Consider the following 25,600-nt stretch of genomic DNA (forward strand, 5'->3'; position numbering starts at 1 on the left):
TCCACCCTCTCCCCAGCTCTGCCCTGGGAAGCTCACAGATTTCCTGAAGTTAAAAACAAATACTGTGACCAGTTTCTACTCCTTGCAAGAATTTAATTCTTCCTTTAATATAAATAAGGCAGCATGAAACACCAAGAGTCCCGCTGCTTCCTGCTTCAGAAGCAGCTTTGGTGCATAAAAGATCCCCATTTCCCCACTGAGTTGTCTCTGTATAAACAAGAGGCCAGAAGGTAATTTTTCGGTGAATTTTCTTCTGGAAGCAAAGGGGAAGCTGGGGGAGACTGAGGCTTGATCTTGGCTTAAGGAGACTGGTTCTTGGTCACTGGGGTCTCTTCAAAGTACATCAGATGAGGATGAAGATCAGAAAGTAAAGGCATGGGTGACAATAAATAAGGAAATTCACCCCAACTTTGGAAATGAATCCCCACAGAATGGGTGCTTAGGGTTATTGCTGGAGACCATGTGGGCCTGGGGAGGGGCAAGCCCAGGCGCTGCTCACTCTAACCCCAGCTCACATGGAAAGCTTCCTACAGCTTCCTACAGTCTGTGATGCTTCATCACAGCTGAGCCAACCACTGTGAATTAACCCTGTCAGGCAAACTGTCCATCTTCTGGAAATTTCCAAGGCTAGGTGAGCGCACTCCTGGGGCAGAGACAGGATCTTTTCTTCGTTCATGGTAAGCCCGACACCCCTAAGGAATCAGGCATGAGTCTGGGAGGTATGGGCAGCTTTAGCCCTGGAGGGAGAGTGCTGGGGAAGGAGCACTCATCCTTGCTTCCTGCCTGGCCCTCTGCAGGGTGACTGAAGCGATGCCAAGAGAGGAGCTCCCAGAGGGCTAGCGAAGCCACAAATGGAGGAGGGAGTGGCTTCGAGCCCCCTGAGCCAGGCCTGGAGGTGGAGGCCAATGCTGACCGCAGGCTCTGTGCCTGCCCGGGGGCCGCGGCCCAGTAGTGCCAAGGCGCCCTCTCTGAGGTCTGTGGGCTGCGCCTCTAGTTTGTCTTCGTGTGTCCCATCAGCCAAGCCTCTGTCAGGCTCTGCGGGTGCTGGTCATCTGTGTGGCCAGCAAAGCCCATCCAGCAAGTGAGAGAACCCCACTGGAATGAACAACCAAGGGAATGTGGGGGTCTGCACGGGGAGCTGGGATTCCACAACAGATCTTGCTTCCAGGCACCCTTTGCCCTAAGAATGGAACCCTGAGGGAAACCCAGGGTGATGGCATCCCTCATCTCTATGATCTTCTCTGAACTGGGCATCTTCTCTGAAGGCCAGACACCGGCACCCCAGGTACCAGGCTCTGTCCTTCGCCCCAGTCACTCTGTGAGTGCCCTTCTTTCTCTCTCATCTTCCACCTTCAGTGCCTCCACCTCCCAACATACTGGTGGCTGGAGAGACCAGCTGTGGAGACAAATGAGGGTGAGGAGCCACTGAGCTTGTACCCACATGGTATGTGGCCCCTACAGGGTTCAAAACGCAGCATCCAAGGGGAAGGGGCAGAGAGAAATGGGTGCACCCTGAGTCCTGAGTGAGATGTGGAGCTGAAACAACGGCCAACTTCAACTTCTCTCTGCCAGGTGCCCACTTCTGTACAACAGAGACGTTAGCCACTTGGGCTGCGGATCTAAGTCTCTTGTCCAAACAGTATAGAGATGGCAGCCACAGTGGGGATCCCTGTAGTGCAGGCTATGGATCGAATGCTGCAAATACCCATACTGATGCCCTCTGTTTGGCTGCAGATGCCTGCGGCCAAGGGCTACCGGAAAATCAGGGTGGAGGGTCTTAACTTGGGTTCCTGTTGGCTTTCCTGTAGATCCTTTGTTGATATTCAAGTAAAGACTGGACCTGGGATATAAAAAGAATCACACCCAAATCGCTGTTTGCATTGTCCCGTAACTCAGAATCCAGAGTTCTATCATCATCTTTGTCATCATCCAAAAGTCAGCTGCAAAGGATCAGCCCCTAAACCCAGACAATAGCTTCAACTGGCAAGTCCCAACGGCATGAACGCAAACCAGCTTTGGCTTGGAATTCCATTTCCTCTGTGCTCTAGGGTCTGGCCTCCCCGGCGGGCTGAGCCATGGCACCCTATAAACCTGCCGTCTTCCCAGGACAGGGCCTGCAAATGCCCCCAGGGGTGTGAAGGCAAAGGATGCCCTGTGTCCTGGCCCTCTGGGTCGTGGATGCTCTATAAGATGACAGTTTTCGGGGGCAGGCTGGCATGGTCTGAGGGAATATGGAGGGAGTACTCGCTAACGAGCGCTGGGGCATTCTTGAGCATCTCATAGAAGGAGTCCACTGTCTTCCGGTAGAGACTTCGCTGTAGGACAAAGGGCCGGAAGAGGTTGAGAGGCTCCGCCCTGCGCACGGCCTCAGGGAGCCCCATGGCCTCTGGCACCTTGCGGTTGCCGATGAAAAAGTGCTGGAGCTTCTTCTCCAGCAGGCTCTTCTCCAGGAAGCAGAGCAGCTCGTGGAGACGAGCGTCGAGCTGCTCGGCTTTCCAGTCGGCAGGCCGCCGGGCGAGCAAGAGGTGCAGAAGGGCGGTCTTCAGGTGGTAGTTGCCCAACCCGCTGGGGCCGGTCAGGCGGCTCTGCTTGGAGAGCAGGAAGGAGGCGATCTGCAAGCAGCTGAGGTGGCAGGCGCCCTCGGGCAGCGCCTTCGAGGTTACCCTGAGGAAGTGGCGCTCATAGACAGCGAAGGACAGAAGCCAATCGGTGCTGGATGCCCGGGTACCCCCGCCAGGCTCCCGGGCAAGGTGGGAGACGAAGTACAGATCGGAGTTGTCACACTGGATCACGGGAATCAGGTTGAAGGGCATGAACTTCCCCGAGCGGAACCTGATCTTGAGGGACCCCGGGGTGTCCAGCTGGCCAAAGGCCAGGTCGAACTCGTACTTGTGCTGGATGCGGTGCCAGGCTCTGGTGAGGGCGGTCTGGAACCACTTCATGACGCGCATGGTGTCCAGGTACGGCGAGTTGGGGGCGCACAGCGGCTCTGCTGCCTTGCTGCCGTGGTGCACCACGTTGTTCCTGCCGTGGAGGAGACACAGCATGTCTTCTCCAAGCTTGGTCTTGCCGCAGATACAGCCCAGCGTGTCCTCGTCGGCCCGGACCACCTTGATCTGGCCATAGCCCTGGCGATCCAAAGGCACAGAGCGGCTAGAGCACCAGAGCTCTGGGTGGAAGTGGTAGGGCTCCGGGGGCATGAAGGGTACGAAGAGGTCGCACAGCAGAGGCTTGTTTACCTGCCAGTTCTCGTACATGCTGTCCACGCCGATGAAGTCCTCCACCTCCATGTCCGAGTCCCGGCTGCACAGGCTCCTCAGGGCTTCCAGCAGGTCATCCACGAAGCCTTCCACAAACTCCCGGGTGCGGGCGGCGTCAGCTGTGGCTCCCCGGATGCAGCGCTCGTAGAAGTGGTCGAGCGTGGCCCTGTTGGGCAGGGTGAGGCCCCGGAGCGGGGCGCCCTCCAGGTCGGGCAGCTCGTCCTCATCCGAGCCCAGGCACTCGGGCGAGGGCGCGTCCTGGTGGTCTTGCCGCCACACCTCGATCACCAGGAAGAGGATCATGCAGAGAGTGCTCCACAGGTCCCAGGCAGTGCGGCTCTCATTCTGCTGCTGGCCCTCCTCTGCCGCCTGCTCCAACGCCTCCTTCTCGGCCTCCTTGTCGGCCGCCAGCCGCGCCATCTCCTCCTCTAGGCGCAGCTGCTCCAGCTGCAGCTTCTCCTGGTGCGCCTGCATCTGACGGATGATCTCCTCCTCGTTCTCGGGAACCGTGGCGTTCTCTCGCGGGAACAGCAGCGGGTGGTTGATGATGGCCGTCACCACAACTAGGCACACCCGGAAAAGCCCCAGGGCCATGGCGGCAGCTTTCCTGGGAACAGAGAGACACGACTGGTCACACCTAGCTTTCCTCAACACCGCTCACTCCCTTGTCGTTCCCTCCCACTGACCTCCGCCCCACCCAACCCACAGCCCAGCCTTGTTGGGAACAAGAATCCTGAAGTCCCTCACCAGCATCCTGGCTAAGCCGCCACAGTGGTGGACCTGTTTCTGTCTGCCCAAACAGTCCTCTTTCTGGTAGCAGCACCCACTTCCCCTGGGAACCAAATCTTTTCTACTCCTAGTCCTCATGATTTGGGAGGGGATGAGGGGATGAACCCACCCCCAGTCAAGGGGTGAGGATATAACCCCTCCTGACTACTTCATACTCCTCCTCACCCTGGCAGTGGTTGTTTCTGGATGAGTTTATGACCTGCTCTGGCCAATGGGAGACAGAGGTAGGATTTGTTGGGACCAATGGGGAGAAAGGCTCACCCTGATGCCTAAGGTTGCTCAGGCAACCCTGAGGGGTTACACCTGGTATTGGTTCTCTAGCTACCTCAAAGGGAGATCTGCCAGAGAGAGGTGCCAACATGGACCCAGCAGTGCCTGAAGCCATTACCTCTGGACTTTGTAGTCATATAAATCAATACATTCCTTTATTTTGGCTGCACCTCATGGCTTGCAGGATCTCAGTTCCCTGAGATCAATAGGAATTGAAACGGCCTAGCAGTGAAAGCCCAGAATCCTAACCACTAGGCAACCAGGGAATTCTCAATATATTCTCTTTTTGTTTAAGTCAGTTTCTTTTCTAACACTTGAATCAAAATAATAGTGTATAAGACATCCTTTCTTCCCCCTCAGTGAATGGCTGATTCCTCGGTATAGTATAGCCTAGTGGTTAGGCGGAGAAGGCAATGGCACCCCACTCCAGTACTCTTGCCTGGAAAATCCCATGGATGGAGGAGCCTGGTAGGCTGCAGTCCATGGGGTCGCTGAGGGTTGGACATGACTGAGAGACTTCACTTTCACGAATTGGAGAAGGGAATGGCAACCCACTCCAGTGTTCTTGCCTGGAGAATCCCAGGGACGGGGGAGCTTGGTGGGCTGCCGTCTATGGGGTTGCACAGAGTCGGACACGACTAAAGTGACTTAGCAGCAGCAGCAGTGGTTAAAAACAGAAGGGCTGGGTTCCAAAGCCAGCCCTGTCACTCACTGAATTAGCTGTGTGACCTTGGGCATGTTAACTCACCCCTCTGAGCCTCACTTTCCTTACTGTACAAAAGGAGAGCCAGAGCACCCAGAAGGTCATCATATTTACGAATTCACTGTTCATGCAAACTACCTACACAGCACGGTGCACAGCATGTTTACTGAGCAGCAGCTGAAACAGTCTTGAGCCCTTATATACCCCCAATGAAAACCTCTCCTTCTGACTGGAAGACCCCACCCCAAATTCAGACACTGTTCTCCTGGCTGATCCTGAATCTTTCCCGGACGATCTAGGGAACAACCAGAGTGACTAAGTCATTGACTTTCCTCTCACTAGTCATCTGAACTTCTAACCTGGCTTCTTAATTGTGAAAGGAGACGTGACATTCCTCCAGGATTTTTAGGTCTCAAGTGACTTTGGGATAAGGACTAACCCCTTATAATACTTGCTATTCAGACTGTGCAGCTGCAACATCCCCTGGGAGTTTGTTAGAAATGCAGAATCTTGGCCCCACCCCAGACCCACAGAACCAGAATCTGCATTTTAATACCATCCACATTAAAGTCTTCGAAGCACTATCTCACATAGTAACCCTTATATTATACCCTCTCTTACCCCTGGCTGGAATCTTGGGAAGTAACAATTGGCCTTTTTGGCATTTGCCCCACCCACTTCCTGTTGGGGACCTCAGCTAGGAAAGCAAATGGACAAAGGAAGTCATTGCTGGAGAACTAAGAGCCCCCACCTCTGCCCCAATGCATGCCAACAGACCTGATAGGAGCCCCATTCCCTGACCTTGAATTTGCACCCTGAAAGTCACATGTTCTGGTTCTTACCCTAATGGTACCAAGAAGCAAGTATCTGTCAGTAGGTTAACGACACCTCTGGATGGCATCACCAGTGCAATGAATATGAACTTGGGCAAACTCCAGGAGATGATGAGAAACAGGGAGGGCTGGCATACTACAGTCCATGGGGTTTTAAAGAGTTGGACACGACTGTGTGACTGAACAACAACACCTCTGCAGATTTTACCTGGCAGTGCCAGGATGTAGATAGCCGGAGTTTTCACACTTGGGCAAAACCTGCTGCTCAGAGGTGACCCCTCCTCATTAGCAGGAACCCAAAGTGTTGGGGGTGGGGAGGTCCAGCAGCAGCAGAATTCAGTGTAGTTACGTTCAGGCCTAAGAGGTGAACTTTGAGACGCTTATGCATTTCCACTTGAGGAGTCAATGGAGGACAGGAGAAAGTGGAGGAAGTTGGGCTGGGAGGGAGGTAGGGTGAGGAAAAAGTGAAGGGGGCAGCCAGCCAGTTTCTCTGCCCCAAGACAAGGAGCAGCGTGCAGGATAATTGCATGAACAGGCCAGCTCTGGTTTCCACATTAGAGAAACATTGGTGGAAAATTTGACCAGGGTGGTCCAGGATAAAACTGTAAGGCTGGATCAGAACTTTAGGATAAAGGGGTGTGGCACCCCACTCCAGTACTCTTGCCTGGAAAATCCCATGGATGGAGGAGCCTGGTGGGCTGCAGTCCATGGGGTCGCTGAGAGTTGGACATGACTCAGTGACTTCACTTTCACTTTCATGCATTGGAAAAGGAAATGGCAACCCACTCCAGTGTTCTTGCCTGGAGAATCCCAGGGACGGCGGAGCCTGGTGGGGTACAGTCCATGGGGTTGCAAAGAGTGAGACACAACCAGGCGACTAACACATACAACATACGTAATGGTAGAATGCCAGGTAGCAGTCAGTCAGGAGGTAATTTGGGCATTTTGAGGCCCTAAAGGGCCTGTACTACAGACTGCCACACTTGGGCACAAGCAGGCCCTGACAAGTCACAGCCCAAGTCTTGGCAACACCTGATTCTTGAGGTCGGTTTCCAGGGTAGGATGCCACCAGCCTGGGAGTGGGGTGCCATCGCTAAGTCCTATAACTGGGAAGTCCTCCTCTTCTCTCTCCAACAGCTTCCACAGGGCTCCCTGTGTATGTCCTCATGCCTGCTGCAAGATGATGTGCTAAACTAGGGCAGGCAAGTTTCAAAACTCCAAATCAACTAGATCAATCAGCACTGTGATGAGAGGCTAAGAGGATGGACTCTGGAGGGGACAGACTGGGTTAGCCCCAGCATGTGCACTACTAGATATGTGACCTTGGACAAACCATTCAACTTTTCAGAATCTCCGTCTTTTCATTTGTAAAATGGGAATAATAATACCTGCTGTTGTAAAGGAAATAATGCACAGAAAGCACTCAGCAAAATGCTTGTGTGTTAGTCACTCAGTTGTGTCCACCTCTTTGCGACCCCATGGACTACAGCCCGCCAGCCTCCTCTGTCCATGGAATTTTCCAGGCAAGAATATAGGAGTGGGTTGCCATTTCCTTCTCCAGGGGATCTTCCCAACCCAGGGATCGAACCCAGGTCTCCTGCATTGCAGGTGGATGTTTAACATCTGAGCTACTAGGGAAGTCCAAAATGCTTGCCCCTGAGCAAATTTTCATATAAAAGGTTAGCTGTGATGGGATGGGAATAATAGATGAACCTGCCTGCAGGGGTCTGCAGATGCAGTGGGCCAAACAAATACCCCTACAGGGCATGCAGGCAGCCACAGATCACTAGCAATAGTAAGGTTATGAACAAAACTCAAAAGGAGCAGGAATCACAAAGGACCCTGGGCTGTAGAGACAGGCCCAGGTTTGAACCGTGACTCTGTCCCTTGCCGAGGGATCATGGGTGAGTCACTTGGCTTCTCTAGGGCTCCACTGCTTTACCTGTGAGATGGAGCTAACAGCAGGCCCTCCTTCATAGAGAGGGGAAGTTAAGCAAGACCATCCAACTCAGGTGCTGAGCACAGTGCCCAGCATGCGGTAAGCACATTACAACACCAGCTCCTTCCCCCTTGGCCTCTAGGGGCTTATTATCTCACCAGTCAAGCACACCAACCCTACCCAAGTCTCAGGGGTGTGGAGGAACACACGCTCAAAAGTGCTCTGAAAGCACAAAATGCTCCCCTAAGCCTGCTGTTCCTCGGTAAACCACTCCATCCACCCTGCCCCCCAGTAACGGGGGGGGGGGGCGGGGGCGGGAGAGGTTGTGGGGGGCGGCGAAGCCTTCCGAGCCTTGGATCCTCCTGGAGGTGGAGTTCTCTCTGACTCACTTCTAGTTTAAACCACCTCCGCCCTCCTGGGGATGGGATGGGATCCCAGCTGTTGTCTTGCTCCCGATACCCTTTGTGCAGGCTGGCTTTGCCTGCGGCGGCGCCTAAGTGATGGGGAACAGGGCGGAGCTGCTGAGTGTGCACTAGGTAGGGCTGGGTTAGAAGCCTCCATTACTTCCCCTCCCCAAGCCAAGTCTCAAGAACTCTGCCCCAGGGTCCTTGGGGGTAAGAAGAATGAGGGAGAGAATCTGGATGTTGGGACTTTTGGAGACCACAGGGGCAGGACAACAGCTAGAGCCTCACAAAACCGTGGATATATGTATGCACACACGCGCACACACACACACACTCCCCACCAAAGGGTCCATTTCCCCCAGATTTAAGTATCCCACCTCTGCCTTGGCCCAAATCTCTTACCTCTGCAAGGCTGCCCCATACGTGTAGTCTGAGACATCCAGCTGGGTTCAGTTTTGAATATAAACCTGGGTCACTTCGAGGGCTTTTGTGGGTCTGCTTGCCAGGAAGCAGGCAGGAAACCTGCTGAGTTCCTCTCCACCCCCACCCCTGCCCACAGAGCGTGGCAGCCCATGCAGTTCACGGCTAAACTTAGCCTGGCAAATGTCCAGGGTCACCGAGGCTGGGGCGGAGCGCTGCGTGTGGTCAGCCCGGACCAATGGTTTACTCAAACCCTTACTCTGAGCCTGGCTGGAAGCCCCAGACCCTGGGGGAGAAATCTAAGACCTCCCCTTCCTTCTGTGGGTCCCTCACTTCCACATCCCCCAGGGCCCCGAGGCACCCCCACCACAGCTTAATCCAATAAATGCCACTAAGAGTTGGTTAATAGTGGGACTTCCCTAGCGATCTAGTGGTTCAGACTCTGCACTCTCAACGAAGGGGCATAGGTTCCATCCCTGGTCAGGGAACTAAGATTCTGCATGCCACACGGCCAGAAAAAATAGTGATACACTTCTCATCTTATCAAGCCCTCACTAGGATGTGGGGCTTCCCTGGTGGCTCAGATGGTAAAGAATCTGCCTGAAATGCAGGAGACCCAGGTTCGATCCCTGCGTCAGGAAGATCCCCCGGAGAAGGGCATGGTAACCGTCTCCGGTATTCTTGTCTGGAGAATTCAATGGACTGAGAAGCCTGGAGGGCTGCAGTCCATAGGGTTGCATAGAGTTGGACACGACTGAAGCAACTTAGCGCTCACACACAAACATAACACAGTGGAAGTAACTTGGGCTTTGGTGGAAGCAGTCAGAGCAGGCTTTCTCAGCCTAGTGTGCCTTTTCTAGTTGTGTGGCTAGAAAATTACTTCTCATCTTGGGCTTTGGTTAACCCACCCGTGAAACAGGGGTAACACCCACCACTTAGAAGGTTACAGGGGTTGCTGTGAGCAGTGCTCAGCACATCCTAGTGAAGTAAAAGTGCTGGAATTCTCCAGGCAGGAATACTGGAGTATGGTGCCATGCCCTCCTCCAGGGGATCTTCCCAGACTTAATAGTGTGCAAGGAATATGTTGAGTGCTACAGGGCCCACAAAGATGAGGATGGCATGATCCTCAGTAGTGAGAACACTGCAATCCATGCAAGAGGCAGACAGAATGAACACTAGGCTGTTCTTTATCTGTAAATCTTCTCTGCGCCCATCGACCTGGTTCCATATCCACCACGCCCCTTTCCTTCCAGGCAGAATTCCAACAACAAATCGAGAACAGCAGGAACCTGTGTCTAGCCCTATAATGTGTTCATCAACACCCGCCTGGCTCTGTCACCCACCTGCCCTCACCTGGGGCTGGCTGACTGTGGCCTCAGCAGTGGGGGTGCCTTTCTTAGCAGCCTAGCAGCCAGGCCCTCCGCCTTCCCGGGACAGTGGTTCCAATGTGGTTGTGGCTCAGCATCCCTATCATCACTTGGAGATGTGTTAGAAAAGCAAATTTTCAGGTGCAGCTCCAGACCTACTGATCAGAAATTCCAGGGGTGGGGCCAGCACCTCTAGGTGGTTCTAATGCCCACTCCAGTCTGAGACCCACCCCTTCCCAAGCCAGGCAGGCTTCTAGGGAGGAGGAGGGTGGGACTCCACAGTGTCCCTGCAGCCCAGATCCTGGCACTCGCCAAGGGTTTGCTTCACGCCTAGCCTCTCAGATGCAATTAGCTCTGCTAATTACCATGGCAGATGTAGCTCAGGCCCTGGCGTCATCTTCAGAGCTGAAAGGAGAACCTGTGTGTCCTTACAAAATGGAATAGGGAGGTGGGCTGATGGCAGGGGAACGCACTGACAGCCCAGGTCCTGTGGGGTTACTGGAGTCTCTTTCCTGTTGCTTAGATTCTGGGCCTCCCAAGAAAGAAGTGGCTAAAGGAGACCAAAACTGTCCAAAGTTTGGGCTGAACCCCTCCTGTGTCCCTGGCCTTGTGTTGGGGTTTCACAGTCCTGGCCAACGAGATACATGTTGTTAGGGGGAAATAAATCCACAAATTTAAGAAAGCCAGAATTTAGAGTGGAACTCATCTAAGCCCCATTTTATAGATGGGGAAACTGAGGCATAATGAGGAGACACACCTGACTGGGAGAGTGGGTGAAGGTGGAAGTGGTCCAGGCGGACTGTGGCCCCTCACAAGCAGAAGAGGATTAGTGAAAGGTGATGTTTTCATTAACAGCTAACAGGAAGCTAATTACTCTGCGTGTGTTTTGTCATTTAATTTCCAGAACACCAGATAGGTGGTTGTGGCATCCCTATCTTGTGAAGAGACTGGTGGTCGGGGAGCTTCACTACTACTACTACTAAGTCACTTCAGTCATGTCCGACTCTGTGCGACCCCATAGATGGCAGCCCACCAGGCTCCCCCGTCCCTGGGATTCTCCAGGCAAGAACACTGGAGTGGGTTGCCATTTCTTTCTCCAGCTTCACTGGGTGGCCTCTAAGATTTCCTGGACTGCAGTTTGTGATGAAGCTTGCCTTCCTCTCTCTGCTTTACTCCTTCCATCCCCCCAGGGGCTGATAGGAAACCTCCCCCACCTGGTGACACCTCCCTGGCTTCCCTGCCGGTGGCGACCACCAATATCATCAGGTTGGCTGACCCCAAGCTTCCTAGGCCTTGGAGAAACAGGACTATAAGCAAAGAGAGGTGGAATGCAAAGTGCAAGTTTGACCCCAAGTCTTTGTTTGCAGTTTGGGCCCCTGGAGCAGGCTGTCTGAGTCCTGGTGACGTACGGTCTGTCTGTCTCATGCCCGATCCCACTCTTCTCTCTTGGCAGAGGCCACATCCCATGCTGGTGTCTGACCAGCTTCCCTGCTGTTCAACAGCACCCACCATTCAGGGCTGGCTCAGGGGTCCCTCCTCCGGGGAGCCTTCCCTTTTCCAAACCCCGTGGGTCAGGCCACATCCCTGCTCTTTACTGTGTGGGTTTATGCTTTGTCCCTGCCTTTCTACCTGTAGTGCCAGCAAGGGCTCGAAGCTGAACATGTCTCCATCCCCACCCCCACCTCCTCCAGGCACCACACTCAGGGCTGGACACCTGCAGGTGCCCAACATGTCAGTGGGAGTTGGCTTATCACCTACTTGGGAGGAATGGCTCACCTTGTGAGTGATGGGTCTCCACACATCCCTTCCTCGCCGCCTCACTCTGGGCCAGGGGACAGACAGACCCAGCACAGACGGTGCCAAAAAGGGCAGTGCTGCAGGCACTGGCTGCTGCCTCTCAGGACGGGACTCCTCTGCTGGAGAGGAGAGAGGTCCCACCCGGGCAAGGCAGACAGCCTCCACCAGTGCATTTCAGGCTGGGGTCTCTTCACCTGCACCCTGCAAGCGGACGGGGGAGGGGAACTTCGGGGAGAGGGTGAACAGCTCTAGGGGTGGGAACTGGGTGCTGGCCAGCCTGAGGCCTGGGCAGAGAGGGAGGGGCGGGGGAAAGAGGAAGGAAGAGGACCAAAATTAGTTGAGAAAGTGGGTAGAAAGGGTGCAGTTTTGGGCCCCCAGGGCTTCCTCTTTTCAGTGTCTTTGCAGCACCCCCACCTCCCACTGGGGGGAGGACCTCCTTCTTGGCCTCAGCCTGGCACTTTCTCAGACTTGCCACTTTTGTGGCCACTGGGCTCCTTCCTTTATCTCTTTTTCGCCTTCCTGGGGGCAGGAGGGGTGGGGGGGGGCCGATGGAGTGGGGAGGGGACACTTCCCCACTGTAACTGGCTCAGGGCAGGTGTTGGACACCTGGGCCACTCAGGCCTTCTCTGGGGAAGCCACCACACTGCATGTTCTATGCACCCCAAATGGCATGATCTTTGCTGTTTCCTCCAAGAGAAGGCAGAAATCTGCATTTGACCAACATCTCAATTTTACTCTGCTGTCCACTCTTTCAAAAATTCTTTGAAATCCATGTGAGCCAAATAAACTGTATCAGCGGGCCACCCTGAGTCTGCTGCCCCTCACATGCCACCTCTCCCTGCCCACTGCCGCCCCTGACTCCCCACCCAGCATTTCACTCAAGGCTGCCTGTGACCCCGGGACTCTCCTCACTCTTCCCCCCTCAGCCACACCGCCACCTGCTAGCTAGCGCCTTTGCATCCGGGACTCCCTGAAATACCTCCCCCCACCGCTCACTCCCGCTCAACTTTTCACTCCTAGTCCAGTGCTGACCCCATTCCAGTGTTTTCCAGTCGGCCTCAGCAGCCACTCTCAGTTAATCCTAACCAGCCGGTGCCTGGGGCTTGCATGCGCCTTCCCCACGGCCTCTTCAGGGAGGAGAAGGAAAGAGAGTGACTGTGTGGCCTAATGTGCGGGCACTGAGCAGCACTCAGATTACAGTCCAAGGCTTGTGGTTCCTAGGACTGAGAGCTGCACCCTCACCACCCCTTCCTAACCCAGGGAAACGCCAGGGTTAAGACTGGCCCTGGCCCTGGTAGGGGTGGGGGAGCAGGGCAGAAAAAGGGAGAGAGCAGAGCCCCCACCCCCCGACCCGGGGAGGTGGATGACCTACCGATGGGTCCATGGGAACTGTACACTTAGGGAGAGCAGCCTTTCCACTGATGGGAGCTCTGCTGTGGCCACATGTGGCCACACTGGCCAGACTCCTTGAAGGAGCCCGCTTACATCCACCAGAGTGTGGAGTTTCCACCAGGCCCACTCTCAGAAGAGGGAGGCGCTTCCACAATGCCACCAGGATGCCAACCCCATCCTCTGGACTGGGGTCAAGCAGCTGGCCAGCCCGGGTGCAGCAAGGACAGTGGCCTGGTCTCTGCCCAGATGGATGGGACCGCCCACATCCCTCCTGTTCCTGCTCCTCCACCGCATCCCATGCACATCCCTCAGCCGGCAAGGGATGGACAAGGCAGGGAAGCCATCAGTCTCCCAAGAAGGACAGGGCCTCCTTCTGTCCAGCCATGCTGCCTGAATTCCCCGCCACAGAGGCCCTGAACCACAGGGCATCATGGAAAATCACAGTAAAATTCTTGGGACAGACAGACAGACAGATGGACTAAGGCCTGGGGTCTCAGAGGCTAAGGGATAACAAGGAGGCTGCAGTCACAGAGACAAGGAAGGGCTCCCTTGGCAGTCCTGAGTTGGGACCCACACCCTCCTCTCTCATTCACCCTTCCCAAGGCTCCTGGAGTATAAGTTACTGCTGTTGAATGGCACACCTCAACAGGACAAGTCCATGTGCTCATACCCAGACCCTGTGAATGGGGCTGTATTTGCACAAAGGGTCTTTACACGTGTAATTTAATTAAGCATCTTGAGGTGAGACACTTCTCGATCACCCTGAATGCAAGGACAACTGTCCTTCTAAAGAGACAGAAAAGGAGGAAACAGACAAGGAGGAGAAAGTGATGGAAGATGGAGGCAGAGGTTGGAGTGATGCACCATAGCCCACAAAGGTCTGGAGCCATGGGAAGCTGGAAGAGGCAAGAGAGGATTCTTCCTTAGGGCATTTGGAGGAAGTGTGGTCCTTGGACTACCTTGATTTCAGACTTTTGGCCTCCACAGCTAAGAGAGAGCAGAATCCTGTTGTTTCGAGCCACCACATTTGTGATCTTCAGTTACAACAGCCCTTAGGTGGCCAGTGCAGTCTCACAGCGCATCCCAGCTTGGCCACCCAGCTTCCCATTTCTGCTGGTCACCAGCAGCAAACCAGCCATCACCTGGGATTCCAAGCAGAGGACGCCACACTATAGAGCTCTCCCTCCTGGCCGGGTGTGGTCCTTTGGAATCAGCTCCTCTGAGCTCTCCCCTAATTCCAGCCACCTCAGGTAGCCTGGGCCCTGGAGGTCTCCCTGCCCCACTTCAGGGAGATCCTGAGTCCATGAGACACAGATCTGAGCTCTAGTTCAGTCAGGGGACGCCCTTTGTTCCCGTCCCTCCCGTGAGGGCCACTTCAAATTATCTACTGTTCTCTGAACACCTCCTAGAATTACTTTCCCACCATTTCCTACAACGTCCACACCTAACCCCATCGTACGGTCCTCACAGTCAGCCCATTTCAGAAACCACTTCCCAAAGTCTTCTGGATCATCTCTTCCCCCAACTCGAGACAAATCCTTTTCTTGACGGGGATGGACGAACAAGGGGAACAGACAGCCTATTTACTAAACCTCTCAAGTGCAGGCGGGCATCTGGCACTAGTGTAGACGGTGTCTCCAGAAATGTGACCCAAGTAGGGACCCAACAGAGCCCTGTCCCTCAAGGCTTTGCTCTTGGCTCATCTGCCTGTGCAGCAGCCCCACTTCCCAGGCAGGAGCCCCAGGCAACGAGAGGTTGACCAGTTGCTCAAGGTCACACAAGTAGGAAGAGAGCAGAGGAGCCAGAGGCCTGTGCTAGGCCTGCGGCTCTGGACCCTGCTGTCTCCCCAGTGGACCCAGGCTGCTGCTTCATCACAAGGGGCTGCTGGCCTGAGCTCTGGTCGTATCCCACTGCCCTTCGTGGTTGGGCTCCTCTGGGGTCAAGGTGGGCCTGTGTGCCTTGACATTCTGCAGAGCTCCTGGCAGAGACCATATGCAGGGCCGCCTGCTCACTGTGCCAAGGACATGGCGACCCTGGGGACCCACTGGCTTACACCCTGCACATGGAGACATTAGCTTTCTAGAGGTGTCTATAAACACCCTCCATGCATTTCCTACAGTGGGTATGTACCCAAGGGCTTCCCTTGAAACCCAATTCCCACACCAGGTTTCTAAACTTGAAGTTACAGGGTGCATTTTAACAACAGAAGTGCAGTACTAACCATGTCCCATAGCGAAGCAGTCCTTCTGACTGTCAGACATTGGCTTGGCTTAAACTGCTGTTTCTGGGAAGTCTCCTCTCCCCTGGGCATCTCACTCCCAAGAGCAGATACCCGGAGGGAACATGAACACTCACTTTAGGGTGGCCACACCAGGGCTCCCCAGACTGTCCGCTGTCTCTCCCTGCATCCTGTGTTTTCTACACCCCAGGCCTCCAAGCACAGCAGCAAATGCTCAGGGCAGACCCTGCTTTTGGGACACGGAGGGCAGTCTGCCACAGGGGGTGGGAAGTAGGCTCCAGACCACAGCAAACACACAGGCTTAGGGGAGGGACTCAAGGGGGTGGAGCAGGAAGCTGAGAGTAAATACAAAGGACAACAAAGGGAAGGGAAGGGAAGGGAAGGGAAGGGAAGGGAAGCCCCTCCCACCCACCCACAGGCCCCTCTCAGAGCTGAGCAGGGGATGGAGGGATTAAATAGATTGTTGGTGCCCAGCAGCCACCTTTCCTGGGTTGGAACAAAGAGCCCAGCTCAGGGAGACACCCGGGGCCTCTCTGGGCACAAGAGATGGGCCCCAGGGGCTTTTCTGTGGCCACAGAACAGCCAGTTCCCCCACTCCCCGCCTCTCCCCTCTCCCAGCCCTCCCCACTGCCTCTTACTCCATTCAGGCTTAAGAGGGTACTGGCCCCCACCACAGTGAAATCCCAGGCTGTGTTCCCACCCTGGTCCCCTGAGGCTTGGGCGTACCTGACACAATGTTGGGGCCCCAGCTGGGCTGAGAGAGGGGGAGAAAGGTGGGGCTCCTACACACACACACACACACACACACACACACACACACACACAGAGTCACGCTGCTTCGTGACTGCAAAGATCTAAAAGGGGAAAAGCAAGAGACTCAAAGGCAAGAAGGAGGCCTACCCAGCTGTAAAAAACATAAGAGCTGTGGTTGGCCCTCTTGGCTGGGCTCTGCAGGGACCTCCCTCACCAGGGCCACACCAGTCAGAGCAAACCAGTCCTCCTCCTCCAGGGGGACCTAGGAACTGTGAGAAGAACGACCCCCAGAATCACCCAGGAACACAGTCACCCTCCCTGTGAGTTATACAAAACCACCATCTCCAACCACAAGGTTTTCCAGCCACAGGGTTGGAATGATGACATTGTTGTGAGGATGCCCACGCTCTGTCCTAGCTTCTACCCCAGGCTACACCTGGCACACAGTAGGTGTCCCAGAACCAATGCAGGTACACACGGGTCTGGCTGGGATGCGCTGCAAACTGCCACTGCCAAGCTCACCGGACAGCCTGCCACCCCAAGGCCACCCAGAAAGAAATAGCCCAAAGCTCTTCAGCTCAGAAGGGCTTAATATTTTGTAGAGGCTTCCTAGAGAAGGGCCAGACTCTGGAATCAGAGGCCTGGATTTGAATCCTGGCTCTCCCACTTGCTATAACAATAGCACCTACTTCATGGCATGGCAGCCACACGTCGCGCTCTGTAAAGGACATTGTTACTGGCATTGGTATTGGTGAGGAGGCCAGGTCTCCGTTTTGATTTGTTAAATCCTGCTGGCTGCATCTTAGGGACTCCTCTGGGCAGAGGTAAGATGGCCTACATTCCTGCAGCATCCCCAGAAGCCCGGGGTCAGGGGAAAGTTGTCACCTCTACCTCCTGCTTTCTTGTAAAGGCCCCAGGGGCTGCCACCAAGGGAGAGCAGGAAGTTTGGCACCTGGGAAATTCACAGCTCCCTGCCTGCCCATCTGGCAGCAACAATGAGAGCTCCTCCACCATTTCTGAGCACCTAGAAGGAGAAACCAATGCTGGTCTCTGATTAAAGGTGCTGCATGGATGCTTGCTGAAAGAATGAATGAAGTCAGGACTAGGAAAAGAACCTCACGGCCTGTATTCCCTGGAGGAGGAATTTGAAATGGGAGTGGAGCGGGGCATCCTGGATAAAGTAAATTCTAAGTTTTTTTTTTTTTTTTCCCCCTGCGAGGCACACTGCCATCTGAAAAGCAAAGTAAAGCCCTAACAGTGGTCAGTGCCTTGGGAAATGTGAGCACACCCTTAGGGACAGACCACAGCCACTTTAGGTCTGTACAGCCTTCTGCTAACTGCAGGCTGGCTAACCACCACCACCGACCACAATGACGTCCCAGGAATGAACTCTGACACAAGTTATCTGACCCTCAGCTATCTCTCCCCTTGACACCCACCTCCTTGCTTGAGAAGACAAATGAAGGATGACAGGGTGAGATGCAAATCAGGCAAGGGAAGAAGCAGAAGAGCAATCCTTGGTAGAGTGACAAGCAGCTTGGTCTTCCTGGAGGACACCAGACAAGCTGCAGGGCCCTGACACCCAGGGGAGGGCTTAGTAAACAGCAACCGACGAGCTCCATTTATTGGGATTCAAGCATGATGCAAAACACTTTACTTTGCTATATCATCCTCACAACAAACCTCAAAAGGAGGCACAGAGAGGGGAGGCCACCCACACCAACATCGCGGAGCTGGGATTTGAACCCAGGACTGCCCAGCTTTCAAGGCCCTGGTCCTTCCGTGATACTATGCTGCTCAGTGACCTGTGAAACATCAGACATGCGCCTATGGGCTTTCTTTCCCTGTACCATTTAGGGAAACTCTCTTGCTCAGTGTGCTCCGTTGTGTCTGACTCTTTGTGACCCCATGGACTGTAGCCCACCAGGCTCTTCTGTCCACTGGAAAAACAGGTGACAACTTAGGTGAAATGAAGCTATGACGCTCCTTCCATCCAGAGATTCCGGGTGTGTGACCCTGGATATCTGAGATGGCTTTTCAGTTCAAAGGATGGGGAAGCCTCCTCTGCAGTGCATGGGGAAAGAGGAGAGGTCTCTTGAGACCCTGGGCAGTGTGTTTAGGGGTGAGGCATTAGGAGGAAGAGGAATGGATGCATGGGGGCATTCAGAGGAGGCACACGGGGTGGAGCCCAGGCATCTCCGCTCTCTTCCCCTCCGGCCCAGGCATGCCTACCTCCTCAGTGACTCTGAAACAAAGTCAGCAAACAAAGGACCTTTTCAGGAACTCCAGGCGGGTCCCCAGACTGCTACTAAGAAGGCTATTGAAACAAGCTCCCAGGAGAACTGTTTGTTATGAGCACGTGGTTTTGCATCAACCAGCTGGGCAATTATGAGGACAACGCCCTCCCTGAGGTTTGTGGCAGGGGTAGGAGACCCTCCTACATCTGCAGTGCAGGGAAATGACCTGGAGGGAGGAAGCCCAGGAGAGCTACAAAGGGGAGCCCCTCCTCCTGGGCACAGCAAGGGTCCTGCTGTGCTATTCACCTGGCAGTGAGTCTGTTAAACACTGTGGGCTTTGAATTTTTTTCTTAGGAGTTCCATCAGAGGATTTCAAGTGCACTGAATATTATCTGCTTCTGGTTGTTACTGTCCCCATTAAACAGACAGAGAAACTGAGTCCTGTGTGTCAATATCACAGAGCAAGAGAGGATCTGGGGTTGGTGGTCTGCCTGTTGTCCTCTCACCACTGACGCTCAGACTTTGTCAGATTCTGTCCTTAGGCAGGACACCATGGACACCCACGGCTGTCCTCGCTAACACCACTCACCAAATCTCCAGTATATCTCAGACACCCTCAGATTCCTACATAAACTGCTGGGGAGGAAAGGATTCCACAGGTCTCATGTAACCCACTTAGAATTCCATGGGGCATGCCAGAGCTGGGTGAGAGGCAGCCTCAGAGACCTTATTTCTATTTCCAGTTGGTAGCCACCCCTGGGGCAGCGGATTCTGTACAATCTTCCTCTGTGTGCATCTGATCACAAGGCCCCGTGAGGCTACTGAAGCCCCAGCAGTGCCGAGCACTGTGTAGGTGCACAGTAAGAGCATACTTGTTCCATCAATGAATGAAGGTTCTCTCTTAGGTCAGCCTCCCCAGGAAGGAGGCCATGTTTCTTATTTTCCTTTAGTGGGAGGAGGTGAAGAAGAAGGGAAAGCCCCTTTTCTGACCTCCCCATCGCTACTCCTGTCTGCTCTCACCCTACTCCCTTTGCGGACTGATTCAGGTTGTAGGAGGGAGGCTCAGAGCCATGGAAGCCACAAGAAGCCCCTCAGGAGGCATCCTTCTTGGTCTGAGTTGCAGCTCAGAGACCCAAACAAGAAGGCAGCTGTCAGTACTTCGGGCCTGGAGCAAACCCAAGGCCCAAAGATCTTCCACCAAAAGGCTCATAGCCCAGACCTCGGACTTGCAGCCTTGCCCTCTTCCCCTAGCCCATCCCGAGGAACACACCTGTGGACGTAGCACTTGCAGCGCTCCTTCCCTTCAACTTGTGTTTTACAGTTGGGTGGTTCTTGTTCCTCCCAGTATAACTTAAGGTGGAGGTGTCTGTTGCCTTGGGCAACAGTGATGTCACTGGTGAGGTGCTTCCATTCTGCTGATGTCACGGGGTGGGCCACGTGGATGAAGGGGCTTGAGCTTCCTACAGGAAGACATCCCAGGTTCCATACTGCCCAGGTGGACCCTGTATACCTCGTGGGCACAACCAAACAATCCTCTTCCTGTCCCAGAAAAACCTCACCCTCTCTCCCCCGTGGGTGCCTGTTCAGGCCATGCCTCAAACCCGGCTTTCCCTCTCCTAGTGTTGGTGGAAAGGTCTGGATGGGTAGCTTTACCCTCAGCTCTGAATGAAACCCACACCAGGGTACCAATCTCCTTTTCACCATCTGGGAGAGTCTGGGTCTCTGTGGCCTTGCCCTTTGCCCAGAGCTAACAGGAGGAAGCAGTGGGGAAGTGAGGTCCCAATCTGGCAGAGAATGCTGATCCTTCATTGACCTCTACTGTCTTTCAGTGCTCATACCAGCCAGAGACTGGTCTGCACGAGGCACCATCACAGTGGCTTATAAGCAGGCCCTGTGAGGGGTTGTCCACATTTTACTAATGACAGAGCCGAGGCTTGGAACAGTCAAAGCACTTGCTCAACCCCTGAGCTCTGGAGCCAGGACTCAACCCAAGCCTGCCCTAAGTCAAGGTCGATGTGAGTCATACCTCCTTGGCTCTGGGGCACCTGGAGGCTTGTGGCTTTCTAAAGAAGAGCCATGAGGGGGCCTGGACAGAGACCAGGGAGAACCTTTTAAATCCAGAGGCCAGCTGGGCAGGCCAGGTGGTTCAGACAGCCAAAGCAAGGACTTAGGACTGTATCACCCTCATGTTCACACCGGGGCTGCAGTAAGTGGTCAGTCCTGGCCCTTTCAGTTCGTTGAGTATCTGTGTTGACTAAAGACCATGTTTCTTTGCTCTATACTTGACTTCTTGTTGACCCATCCAGGCCACCTGACCATCTCCTTGGTTTGCATTTACCCCTGTGGCCTGAACCTACAACCCTGAAATTTTATAGTAGTTATTTAACTTATGCAAATACAACTTAATGTAGCTGGGAGCTACTGCTTAGAAAGCACTAAATGAAATAAGTAAATAAAATAAAAAATGCTAAATTATGAAAGAGGACAGGGGGACATCCTACTGGCAAACACTGCCCTTGAGGGACTGGCTAAGGAGATACACATAACATAGAGGACTGCTGATCTACCTGGCAGGCATCTCTCAATTGGTGATGGGGCCACAGAAGTGAACAGAGTCCATGCTATTGGACCACTGCTGCCCCTGCCCTCTGCCTCCCCTGACCTGAATCCAGCTTTGCCAAGCACAAGCTGCCTTCTGATTTTTACTTTCCCATGTGGCTTGCCCAGGACTCAAGAAGCCAGTATCACTGGCTCTACAATGGTTACAAAGCCTTCTTGCAAATTAATATGCTAGCAATGTACACTTTGTAGTGTACAAGAGCTCTCTGTAGATGACTCAGTAGCTCAAGTCCAAACTGTTCTGAAAATTGTGGAGACAGGGTTTCTGAATGTGTGCAGCTAAGAGCCAGAGTCTGGGACAGGTCACATGACATGGGAAATCGGCTAGGCACCAGTCGACCCTTTCTAAGGCCATGATGAATTTCCCATTAGCTGAGAAGTCTATTTTGTTTAAAATACTGTCTATAGACAGTAGATGGAGAAGGCAATGGTGCCCCACTCCAGTACTCTTGCCTGGAAAATCCCATGGATAGAGGAGCCTGGTAGGTTGCAGTCCATGGGGTCGCTAAGTGTTGGACACGACTGAGCGACTTCCCTTTCACTTTTCACTTTCATGCATTGGAGAAGGAACTGGCAACCCACTCCAGTGTTCTTGCCTAGAGAATCCCAGGGATGGGGGAGCCTCATGGGCTGCCGTCTATGGGGTTGCACAGAGTCAGACACGACTGAAGCGACTTAGCAGCAGCAGCAGCAGCATAGACAGTAGATAGTAAAATGCTCTGTTCCAGCTAATTAAGTGCTGTAATAATGTATAGGGTGAAAAATAAGTGATCATATACACAGCGCTGTGAAATGCAGTTTTGGAAAGTCTTTCGGATGAGCTTAGGAAGGGCGTTTGCAGACGAGCAGCACTGGCCAGGGATAGGGGCTGTAGAGCTTGCAAGTGTCAGGACAGCATGTTCAGATACTTCTTCCATCCTCCATTCCCTCAGGCATTCTCTGCCCAGGTCAGGGACCCTGCATGGCCCCTTTCCTCTGCACCACACCCAGGCAGCACTTACTCACCACCCTCAGGACAGGCCCCAGACTGGATGTGCGATGTCACACTGCCCAGTGATTAAAAAGGAAAGACATCTGAAGCTTGGGCCAGCCCTGCCTCTCTTTCCTTTCCTTCAGCTGCCAGGTAAGTTTTCCATCTTCCTCCATCTGAGCTGACAGTGGGTTTCCTTCCTCTGACAAAGAAAAGAGCAATCGCTCTTATCTCTATCTCATGAGGGGCCTCAACCAAACTAGCTTTTGAAACTTCACCTGCTTCTTATTCTGTGAATGCTCAGCAACTTCAGGCTTCTGAACACTATACTTCTCTGTGACTGAGTTTCCTCAACTATAGAATGGGGATACCAATACCTATGTCACCGGGCTACTGAGAAGATTAAATGAGTTAATATAGGCCAAGTGATTTTGGGGGAAAAAAAAAAGCCTGGCAAATGTTAAGCCCTCAATAATTGGTTATCAGGCTGCTGTGTACAGTTGTATGGGTGGTATACTGCTCAAGAATACCTGGCTGGGAGAGTGGAAAGGATGAATCAAGCTCACATGCCAGCTTGCACAGCCATGTGCCTTGGCTCTGTCCACCCAGATGAGGTCTCTGTTTTTTAAATGATACCAAGGTGCCATCTTCTTGTTAAGAGGAAGTACCTTATTCTAATTCATGCAGATGATGGAACAGGCTAGCAGCAGTCTTGGAGGTTATTATTGTCAGCTCTTGGCACTCTTGGCTACATCCCTTTCCCTAGCAAGACAAGATTAGTCCCAGCCACAAGTAAGGTCCTGCTCCTCAGCTGTCCAGCACATCTGGAGCACTTACCCCTCCCTTAGCAGGCTCGTGGGGTAAAGCTTTCCCCAAGGGCCCCCCAGGGCTGCCCTCCAATTGAGGGGACTCTGCACCCCAAACGTGGAGCCACAGAGTCTTGGACTCTGGAGGGACACTCTCCTTCATAATTGTTGATGGCCACCTGTCTCCTGACAGTGATGGCAGTGCCTTAACTACTGAGGTGCCCCGGTTGTCAGCAAGTTCCTCCTGATTTCTGAGTCAGTAAAATCCATCTCCTGCTTCTCCCATCCTGTGAATCTCTGAGGCCAGACAGAGCAAGTCTCCTCCTTCTCTCGAGTGACAAAGTTGGAAATTCCTGAAGGCCAGAGCCACCTTCCCCTAGGTTTCTCATCTCTGGAGGAAATACTGCCAGACATTCCCTTCTCCCTGACAAGAAACACCTTCCCAACTCTCACAGCATTCCACCTCTCCCCTGTGGACAGGTGAGAACAGGGCTGGGCACTCCAGCCCTCCACCCAGAGATACTTCTCCTCCAGACAGAATCCTCCATCTTCTTCCCTTTACTGATCCCAAGGGGGTCCAAGAAAGAAAAAAACACAAGACCAGGTTCCTCCCAGACAATACCTTCTCAGGTGGGCAATTTTGCTAGAAGCCTCTACCAGAAGTTCCTCCATTTTTTGCCCTCAGATAAAAAGTTCACCCACAAACTCTCATCTTTGTTCTTCTCATGTGTGGTGCAGGAGCTGGGAGGCGTTCTTGGTGACAGCTTCTGAGCTGATGGCATGAGGTTAAAAGTTCAGATCCTTGCCACCCGAAAGTTGGAGCTTGAAACTGCATCTTTGAAAATTACCGAGCTGGAGGATGGCACTTGCACAAAACTCTTTCCATTAGAGAGTCAGCCTAACCACTTTACGGTTACCCACAAGTGGAAAATGTGAGAGCAGGACAGCCTGGAGCAGCAGCAGCACATAGGGGATCAGCAAACAGCGAAAGCCACTTCAGGCTTGTAGGCTGGAGAGAGGACTCAAAAGCATAGCCCAATAGGCTATAAAGGAGGGGTGGATGGCAGCAATTCTACCTGTGCACCAGGCCTTTTTGCAAGGCTGGCTTGGACCTGGGACTGCACCCTGCACAGTTTGCTTTACCTGGCAGCCACTCAGCAGTAGAACTAGTTTATGAAAGGGAAGAACCCTGGGTCAAATCCAAAAGAAGAACCTCCCCACTCCCTCCTCCCTACCAAAATAGGACTCTGAACTGATTTAGATTCAAAAGGACAGGGTCCAGGATCCACCAGTACTTGGTACTCTTCTAGTTTTGGGGAGGAGGGGGAGTGTAAGGAGGGATGGTTCTCACAGCTTTCAGAGGAGCAAAAGGCAAAGTGTGGTCCCTGAGGGGTTCAGTAAAATACTTGCCCTTCCTGGGACACAGCACTTTTGTTTTTAAAGAAAAGGAGCGTTTTGGATGGGAAGCCCAGTCCTGGGGAATCCGAGTTTCTCCAAATCGCAGCCAGGAAGTTGGAAACTCTGGAAAAGGGTCTGGGATGCTACTAGAGGGCAGATGGAGACTAGCAGCAGCCCTAAGAGAAAGTTCTGCACGGCGTGGGGTCTCCTCCACTAATAGCCCAGAAAGAGGAAGCGGCGGGGGCTTTATCCTGCCTCCAGCAACCTCATGGCTTCACTACGTTAAATTAGAAAACAAAGACTTCATACCTACTCTTTCCATCCAGGAGGGGGAAGGAAGGATGGAAGGGAGCTGGCTAAGAAGCAGGGCGACTCAACTACTCTTTCAGCTCCAGAGCTCTGCTCACACGGTCCAAAGTAACGGATCTTCCGGGCGGTAGAAACAACAACGTGGTCCCGCTTCCGGCATCGCGGTTCGGTGAGCCGGGAGGAGGGGCTGCAGCCGCGCGGGGCTGCAACGGGCAGCGCCTACTGGGGTCTCCGCGGCCGGGGAGAAGCCAGAGAGGAGAGGCTGGGATGCAGCACCCCGCACGGCGCGAAGAGGGAGAGGACAGCCTCCCCCCAACCAGCGCCTGTGCTCGGGCGCCGTACGCCAGTCCCCCAAGTCAGTCCCAACCCGAGGGGCCGAGCGGGCGCGCCGCTCCAATCCTCCTCCATCTCCGGCGCAGCTCCGCCTGGTCCCTCTTCTTCCTTCCAGCCCACGAGATGCTCCGGGAGGACGCAGAGCCTCGCGGCCGCGGGCCCAGTACTTACCTTCGGCTTCGGTTCCCGCTCCCGGAGGCGGGAGGGATCGCGCGAGTCCCGGCTGCGCTCGCGGGTCTCGGGGGCCCCGGAATCCGCTGGCTGGCCGCCGCTGCGGCTGAGCTTCCCGCCCGACAATTAGAGGGACGGGGGCGGTGATACCTCGGCCGGCTCCCGCCTTCTGGCCCCCATCCGCCGGGCTCTAGAGGACTTCAGTTACTCATTTCCTAGATGTCAAAGAAACTTTTCCTCCTTATAAGAACAAAACACCCGCCTCTCCTCCTTGCCGCGGAGGCTCCTTAAGGTGGACCATGAGGGTTAGGGGGCGGCTGACCCAGGGTCCGCCGCGGAAATCTGCCCATCGACCACCTCAGAAACTCCATAGGGGCCAGCAGAACTGGAGGGTGATCGGGCAAGACGGAATCTGGCTGCTGGATTTAAACTGGAGCGAATGGACAGGGAGTCAGGAGAGGACGCCCTTAAAAGTCTGTCTGGGCGGGCGGAAAGGAAGGAGTTAAGTCCCTGCACGCCTACACAGGGTTTTCCGCGGCGCGTTTTACAAGCGGTGGAATTCCAGGGGCCACTTATTTTGTCCTTTGGAAG

General features: G+C 53.9%; 1 protein-coding gene across 6 annotated transcripts; it reads right to left on the reverse strand.

Annotated features, from left to right (window-relative positions):
* Positions 1 to 76: 76 nt before the first annotated feature.
* Positions 77 to 25,600, reverse strand: LOC120873609 (inositol 1,4,5-trisphosphate receptor interacting protein). Of its 6 annotated transcripts, XM_040254386.1 has the most exons (4): positions 25,010 to 25,600; positions 24,506 to 24,622; positions 23,421 to 23,570; positions 77 to 3,867 (listed from the first exon to the last, which is right to left on the reverse strand). In XM_040254386.1, exons 3-4 carry the CDS (start codon positions 23,468 to 23,470, stop codon positions 2,184 to 2,186), a joined length of 1,734 nt encoding a protein of 577 aa, XP_040110320.1. In that variant the 5' UTR covers positions 23,471 to 23,570; positions 24,506 to 24,622; positions 25,010 to 25,600; the 3' UTR covers positions 77 to 2,183. The 6 variants fall into 6 exon arrangements, 5 of the variants coding, with proteins under 5 accessions (XP_040110320.1, XP_040110322.1, XP_040110321.1 ...); XM_040254388.1 differs by lacking the exons at positions 23,421 to 23,570; positions 24,506 to 24,622; XM_040254387.1 differs by lacking the exons at positions 23,421 to 23,570; positions 25,010 to 25,600 and having other exon boundaries at positions 24,506 to 24,972.

Source organism: Oryx dammah, unplaced genomic scaffold, assembly GCF_014754425.2.
Source record: "Oryx dammah isolate SB20612 unplaced genomic scaffold, SCBI_Odam_1.1 HiC_scaffold_14, whole genome shotgun sequence".
Taxonomy (NCBI): domain Eukaryota; kingdom Metazoa; phylum Chordata; class Mammalia; order Artiodactyla; family Bovidae; genus Oryx; species Oryx dammah.

Excerpts from the sequence above, each read along its gene's own strand:
- LOC120873609 (XM_040254385.1), bottom strand. The coding sequence starts at position 20,212 with ATGAAGGATCAGCATTCTCTGCCAGATTGGGACCTCACTTCCCCACTG. Across the intron at positions 3,868-19,673 it reads TGCAAGTGCTACGTCCACAG|GAAAGCTGCCGCCATGGCCC; the intron begins GTGTGTTCCTCG and ends CTCTGTTCCCAG.